The sequence below is a fragment of the Pecten maximus genome, chromosome 11, assembly GCF_902652985.1.
Source record: "Pecten maximus chromosome 11, xPecMax1.1, whole genome shotgun sequence".
Classification (NCBI taxonomy): domain Eukaryota; kingdom Metazoa; phylum Mollusca; class Bivalvia; order Pectinida; family Pectinidae; genus Pecten; species Pecten maximus.
The window spans coordinates 38351148-38358797 of record NC_047025.1 but is presented as its reverse complement, the minus strand read 5'-3'; the positions used below and the strand labels follow the sequence as shown (position 1 = coordinate 38358797).

General features: G+C 48.7%; 1 protein-coding gene across 1 annotated transcript; it reads right to left on the bottom strand.

Annotated features, from left to right (window-relative positions):
* Positions 1–5: 5 nt before the first annotated feature.
* LOC117337763 (exosome complex component RRP41-like) lies at positions 6–7576 on the bottom strand. Its single transcript, XM_033898876.1, has 3 exons — positions 7373–7576; positions 1575–1781; positions 6–1246 (listed from the first exon to the last, which is right to left on the bottom strand). The coding sequence occupies exons 1-3, from the start codon at positions 7541–7543 to the stop codon at positions 881–883; spliced, it is 744 nt and encodes a 247-aa protein (XP_033754767.1). The 5' UTR covers positions 7544–7576; the 3' UTR covers positions 6–880.
* Between the last annotated feature and the right edge of the window lie 74 nt (positions 7577–7650).

The window sequence follows — 7650 nt, the reverse complement described above, 5'->3', positions numbered from 1 at the left end:
AAGCATACTTAAAAATGTAAATATTTAATAATTCACATACTTTTTGTGGTCCCATTCCAATGAGATCTTGTGTTTACAATGAGTTAATAAATTCAGTCTTTCAAAACAGTAATTCACTGGCTAAGATTGGTAATGTAGAGGGTACCACAGTATAAGTTATCAAAATTCCATTTCAGTACTTTTCCACCATGAATCCAAGCCAATTATACATGTACTAAGGTTCTGAACCAAACCTTGAATCTTAAAAGTTCTTCCTCCAGAAATTTCTGTCATCAACGCTCTAATTTTTTTCTTCTAAATATTTAAATGTTAGACAACCAGTTCTGTTGTTTTTTAACATCATGAGATGCTGTTCTTGATGAATACCTAGAAAATTTAATTTGATAAGCTACAAAGCAACACAAGTGATACAAATTCCCGTAAACTGCTGAGTATACCCGATAATTATACCTGTGAAATATCCTGCAATCAATAAGCTTTGAAGCCAACGTGTTCAAGGTATTCTCGTACATGACTAATATATAAAGTTTCATCAAAATCTGCATTAAAATGAAGTCACTTAAGGGATGACAAAACTTTTTAAACGGTAACATTGGACTTTGCACCCTAAAATACAAACTTGTCTGAGGTTTTCTCATGCTTGACCAATACATGAAGTTTGAGTAGAATGCATTTAACAATGAAACTGTCAAATCAATAACAAAGATTTTCTATAAGACCAAGAGACCTTGACCTTGGCACCCTGAAACATGAATTAGTTTATAATTTTCATGAAACAAAAAAAATCTAATGTAGACTGAACATACATGTATGGATTTATCCAGACGTAACGGTCAGTCACAATAACAACATATCCTAGAACATCTATATAGCACCATTCTCAGTTTTCCCATCCATGAACCGTGGACACTTCACTGACATGGTCGCGGACCACTTGGTCGAGAATATCATGAATATCCTTACACCCTTTAACAGCCATATCTGTCACTCGACTCAAATTGTCTTCATGAAGTCTTCCATTCATCAATAAGAATACAATCTGTTCAGATTTTGGCAGTGTGGCTGCAATGATTTCTGGACTGCCTGAGGATTCTTCAAGATAGTTTATATCTGTGATTGGTGTGTCATTAACAAAGCTGGAGGAACATGCACAAACATAGTCTCTCAATGCTATTCCAGCATCTATAAGGGCCAAGGTAGAGGCATTCACACTGGCACAGTAGTTCCCACCGTCAGACTGTAATACCTGAAATATATATACATGTATAGTTTTATGATATGATTATATATGCACGTCTGAATTTGAGAAAAATTCCTCTTGTAATTTCTAAGTAACAGAGATAACAAACATTTACTGTCAAAATGCAAGATGGGTGCCTATTTATGATACAGAAGTAGTCTCAAACTTGAAACATACACAACATGGGGCTGAGGCGAGGGGGTCATACAAATTTAACTTTGATAAAGATGTAATTATTAATACTCTCCACTCTCCAGTGAAAACAGCAGTCTCTATCAGTCTAAAAGAGGAAAATAAATGAATAGTAATGTATACAGTAAATAATCTTTCATACCTCAACAAAAATATCAATCTGTGATCTGGGATAAAGGCTTGTTTGGATTGCTGCATCGAAAGTTTGTTGAAGATGCATGGTCATTTCCTGTGATTTTCTGTCCCCACGAGGCCTTCGTTTGCGCTCTCCAGTACTGAATGTAGCCATACTATACTGGCAGTTTACAAGAACTTTGTCATGTAGAGCTTTACTCCTGCTTCCTCGTATCTGCAAAGGAAACAATGATCTTAGAAGTACAATCCTATGTATATTCTTGAATTATATTCAGAAATAACAAAGGTGATATCATCATCATCATCATCATCATCTTGTTGATAAACAAGAGATCATAAAGGGATCTTGGTATCCACCTTTGAATGATCTTTATTAGTTTTATGTAAACTACTCTTTTCTCTACTTTAGCTTCTTTGCTCTTATTATTCAGTTAACAAGGAAAATTTCATATGAAATCCATGAAAGATTAAAGAAAAACATTCTGAGAAAGTGATATAAAACTTCAACTGTCAAAATATAGGATTTCCAAGCAAACTCCAAATCAGAAGAACAAATTGGCTATGAGACCAAGATGATTCTACATCTGAAGTTTGAGAAATATCCCTCAGATACTTTTCAAGATATTGCAATAATTATCTTCAAGTGTCAAAATTCAAGATGGCCATCTGTCGGCAATTTTGTTAATTCCCGATCAGACTCACAATTAAATGGGCACAACTTGGAAGCAAAGGAACCTACATGCGAAGTTTGAAAACTATCATTCCAATTTCTCAGGACAAGGATCGTTTAGGGACGGATCAAGGACTAATTTGTAACAGAGTATTGTCGTAGTGAAGGGGAACTGGACCGTTCGATCATCAGCGTCCTGAGGTAGCTCAATATTGGTAGAGCATCTGGCTAGTGTTCAGAGGTCTCTGGTTCGAACCCTGGTCTGGCCGTGCATTTTTTCGGACCAACTACATTTGGTGACTGGGACCAAACCTTGTTTCCAGTGTGGTGAATACTTGACAAGGGGATACCCGAACCTGGGTTGTGAGTTGTGAAGTTTTAAGGGTTAAAGACTTAAAAAGGGAGGGAAGAGTGTAGCAGAACTGGACCGGGTCGATCATCGGTGACCAGCCTAGGTAGCTCAATTCGTAGAGCATCCGTCTAGTGTTCGGAGGTTTCTGGTTCGAACCCCGGTCTGGCCGTGCATTTTCCCAATCCTACTACTGTAGTATTGTAGTGAAAATCCAAGGAGAGTGATCTCCCTTGGTAGGAACTCGCTCCGTGCACGAGCTGGAGGTGCGCTCGTATGTAATCCCGCGAAGCGACGGAGAGCGCCCTCTTTATCTAAAACCAGCAAGGCAAACAGACGCATCAAACGTGAGTAGTCACTGTATTGTATGGTTTTGGGATACGGGAGCATTCATAAGTCTTCTAGAGAAGGCTGGTGATAACCCACACCAGTTTTCTCTACACTGGTGTCAGAAGTGGGATCACGACTCAAAACTGACAGAGAACATATTTCGGGTAGGAGACATAGTATACAAAAGAGATTCATCCACCAAGGTCGGGAGGAGCTCCAAGCTCAAGCCGCCATGGCTGGGACCATATTTAGTAGAAACATGCAAACACCCAGTCTACAAGATCAGGAACCGAAGAGGGGCCAAGTATTGTCACCACGATCGCTTAAAGCTCTACGCGGGGAATACGTTTCCCATATGGCTACGTCGCCTAAGACACAACCTCCTACCGGAAGCCGCGTACGATGATCCCTCGCGGACGGAAGTACCCTCGGACGAGGAGGACATAAACCCGTGTAACGCGAGTTCAGGAGAGGACAACGACGCTCCGACGGCGAGTCGTGGGGGGAAACACCCCGGAAGCGGTAGTAACACACCGCCAAGTGTGGTGTCCCCGAACAAACCATCAACAGGCCCCGGGGTCTCGAACCGCCCGAATACCGTTGGCTCTCCCGATAGCACTTTGAGGGGGGACCAGAATAAACCAGTAACACGTACGGGGAGACAAACCAGACAACCCCGTAGATTTGACAACTACTTCCTACCCTAGGTTACACTACGGGAGGGGGGTAGGTAAGTTAGGCAAGCGAATACAGGTGGTGTGTGTAGGCACAAATGCAGGTGGTGTATAGGAGTATATAGATAGAAAATGCTACTATTCCGGTCCATACAATGCAACTCTCAGTCAATTCTGTTGCAGGACTACAAATGGATATCCTCGAGATACACCACAGGGAAGATGGGCTCGAGGACCTCCTTAGGGAGGTCCAAGGGTTACTAGAACCCGAAGCCCCATTGCCATCGACCCCCAAAGGGCCGGTGGATGGGACTTCACCCTCAGGGACTCCACCGTCCACAGGGACGGAGGAGTCCAAAACGCATGTAGATCCGACTCCTCAATTGGAGTCGGAGACTTCCTCGCCCCCAGGGTCCGTCCGTGCTCCCCTCGCAGAGCCGGAGAACACGGACCTCGAGGGCGACAACATTCCCCCTGAAACGTCCGGGGGAGATACCCCTTCACCAACCCGGGGCCCCACTCCCACTAAAACATCGGGCCTGCCTTCTGGGGAGCCAGAATCTGATCCCCAGGAGGCCAGTCCAGAGCCCCGACTGTATCCCCGGGGGATACCCTTCAGGACTGCTGATCGCCCGGACGGGCCACTGGCTGTCCCGAAGGTGCCCCTAGGGGTACCGCTGCCCACCCTCAGGCTCATGGAGGAAATGAAGGCCTCCGCGGTTCCATTGGAACCCCGGGGGGCACCTTCCATGAGCCACCCCATATCCGGTCCAGTTCTCTCGACCCCTGCGGAGAAAGCATCCCTGCTAATACCCGGGGTGACCCCCGCGGGAGCCGAGGGGACATCTGCACCAGGAAGCGCTTCCTGGGGTTGGGGGGACACCGACCGTGTCCTCCACCCTAGGAAGAGGAGGAGATCCCGGAGGAGGCGGGGTAACACCCCCAAATCCGGGCTCCCCGCTTCAGAGTCTCCCCTATCCAGCCCTCCCATGCAGGGAGGGGGATTAGGAGGGACTCCGGGCCCAAATCAACCTTTGCCCTCGCCGGGCCGCCCTCCTATGCAAGGAGGGGGTTCGGCGAAAACGCACAAGAGAAATCAGCAGCGGGCCCGTAAACGGGAGAGGGAGGCCGCGTCCGATGCACAGTTTGGCTTCGTCGTTAAGCCAACAGCATTGCCGGCGACCTCCCTAGCCGGGAAGCGCCCAGAATGGCCTCTGGGATCCCGGCCGCGCCCGGCAAACACCGACGGTGATTCAGTCACCGTCCGTGTCTGCCGGGATGGCGAGTTGTGCCCCCTTTGCCGTAGGGAGGTGACCAACCTTCGGTCCCACGCGCTGGAAGTTCATTTGAACTTCCTAGCCAGCGTGGACGGTGGTTGTTTCGCCTGCCGGCAGGGGGGGGGCCTCCAGGATCTCTCACTTAAATGGCCATTCTGGTCATCGTGGGACCCTGGAGGAGAATGTGGCCCCGTGGATCGCGGGTCTGAGGCGCATGCTCTGCGCTCAGGCCCACGATTGCGGGTGCGAGGAGGTCGGGGAGCTGTTGGGCCTGATTAAGGGCCTACACCTCCCTACAGAGGAGGGGCCTTCCGGGGGATTCTCTTTGCGAGAAGGAGAGGTGGCGGAGGCCATCAACTCCGAATTCCAAGATCCCCGGGATGTCTCCCCCTCGCCTCCTCGGTCCGTTGGGAGTCTCCTCTATTGGAGGCTCCAATTGACCATATTGGGCAAGATACCCCCACGCCTGAGGGAGGGCTACCGTGAGTCCGGGCGCTTTCTGGTCCCGGGCTCCGGTGTTCCCCCGACTAGATCTTCCCGAGTGGCAGTCTATGACTGCCACTTCCACCTCGACGCCCTCCTAGCTCGGACAGGAGGCAGGACTTTCGCCGAGTTGGAGAGAGCTGAGGATGGAGGGGGGAAGGCAGAGATCACCCTACTCGGGGGGGTAGCTAACTACGCCTACCCGAGGGGTTGGTCACTGATGAGGACGCAGGTTCAGAGAGATACCAGGATCGTGGTATCCGTGGGCCTGCACCCTCATCAGGTGGGGGAGGGCCAGCACCTTCTGCCATTTCTGAGGTGTTTAGACAACTCGGCCTGCGGGGCGTTGGGGGAGGTCGGAATAGACCTCACCACCAACTGCGCCTGCCGGCCGAGATGCAGAGATCCAGTCGCCTGCAGGAGGGGTCAGACGGAAGGTCAGGAGGTCGTTTTGACCACGGTCCTTCAAAGGGCAGTGGTCAAGGCCTCCCTTCCGTTGGTCCTTCACTGCAGGGACGGGGGAAGCGGCCAAGCGGCCGCTTCGGCCCTGAAATGTATCCGCCAGGTGCCCGGCGCCACCGAGCTTGTGATACATTGGCACTGTTTCACAGGATCGGTGGAACAGGTGCAGGAATGGGAGAGGTACCTCCCAAACCTGTACCTGGGGGTGACGGCTCTGTCCCTCAGGACCGAAGCCTCTCGCCGGGTCTTGAGGGAGCATGACTCCGGCAGACTGCTGTTGGAGTCAGATGCTCCCTATCTGGTGCCTTCTGGGGCAGGGGAGGGGCCCAACACTCCCTGGCTCCTGGGGCACGTGCTCCGGGGGTTGGCCGGTCTAAGGGGGGAGGATCCGGGCCAGCTGGCGGTGGTGCTTAACACCACTGCCAGGAGGGTCTACTCTCTCCCATAGAGCCGCCCCTCAGGAGGTTTCAATCAGTTCCAGGAGGTATGCCAGCTACGCCCCTACGGGGGACGTCTAGACCAATAGCCATTGTAGGGTCTTATTATGGATTTTCTTGAAACTTAAAAGTATCTCCCTTTACGAAGGGAGGGGGGGGAAGTTATAACGGGTTTTTTTGAAACTAATAATGGTAATAAGGTTACAGTACAATTACAGTAAGGACATAAAATTAGGGAATAGTAAGGTTGTTCAGGGAACCCCTGGGGTAACTCAGGCTGGGGCCTTCGGAACAACCTCAAGAGTCGGTAATTTAGGAAAGGAAAAAAAACAAATAAGCGTAGTTGTTCAAGGATCCCCTGGGGTAACTCGGGCTGGGGCCTTCGGAACAGCTCTCAAATTTCACCCCTAGAGTATAAAATTATAGGTGTCCGCTCAAAGGGAGCAGGATTGATAGTTAGGGAATTTGGGAGTAAGAGCTCCCCGCCATCCGTCGTCTATATGGCAGTTATGTCTAGAACTGCCAATAAAGAAGAACGAAATACGTTAGAAAATAAACAATAGTTCCCCTCTTTTTCTCATATACCCTAGGTAATATGATAGGGCTTAAAATAAATTATACCAATATAAAATTCCATGAAGGGAACGGTTCAAAATAAGTAACGTTCCTATTCATGGGTAAAACTAAAAGTTTAGCTTAAGGGGGCTCATACCACTTGTTCCTCACGGGAGGTTCCTCGACCCGGACACCCGCAGGCTAACCTTGGACCCATGAGCATCCTGAACGACTCCTCTCCACTTGTTTGCCCTGAGGAACCAACGTCCAGAAGGGGGCCTTCATAAAACGGGGAGGAGTGTAGTGAAAATCCAAGGAGAGTGATCTCCCTTGGTAGGAACTCGCTCCGTGCACGAGCTGGAGGTGCGCTCGTATGTAATCCCGCGAAGCGACGGAGAGCGCCCTCTTTATCTAAAACCAGCAAGGCAAACAGACGCATCAAACGTGAGTAGTCACTGTATTGTATGGTTTTGGGATACGGGAGCATTCATAAGTCTTCTAGAGAAGGCTGGTGATAACCCACACCAGTTTTCTCTACAGTATTGATGATACTTGATCCAACACTTACCTCATGAGGGCCATAAACAGCAGCTAACACTTTGGTATTGCCCTGTTCTATGTAAGCTGAACCATCAGCTTGATTAAATACTCCTAGACGACATTGGATCTTTCTCAATTCGTGAGGCCTGCGTCCGTCAATGCGGAATCCTTGATCGGATAATAACTCCAGCCCAGCCATGCTTTCGCTTTGAAAATGAAACCGGAAGTACTCAGTGGTTTCTAATCTAGAACCCGGAATCGTATTAAGTTAGGAAAATATGCTTCAAATACAATTTTACTTGAAAA

Coding starts and splice junctions, on each gene's coding strand:
- LOC117337763 (XM_033898876.1), bottom strand. CDS start 7,543: ATGGCTGGGCTGGAGTTATTATCCGATCAAGGATTCCGCATTGACGGA. Junction 1,782..7,372: donor CTGTTTATGGCCCTCATGAG/GTAAGTGTTGGA, acceptor TTTCCTTTGCAG/ATACGAGGAAGCAGGAGTAA. Junction 1,247..1,574: donor AGATTGATATTTTTGTTGAG/GTATGAAAGATT, acceptor TATATATTTCAG/GTATTACAGTCTGACGGTGG.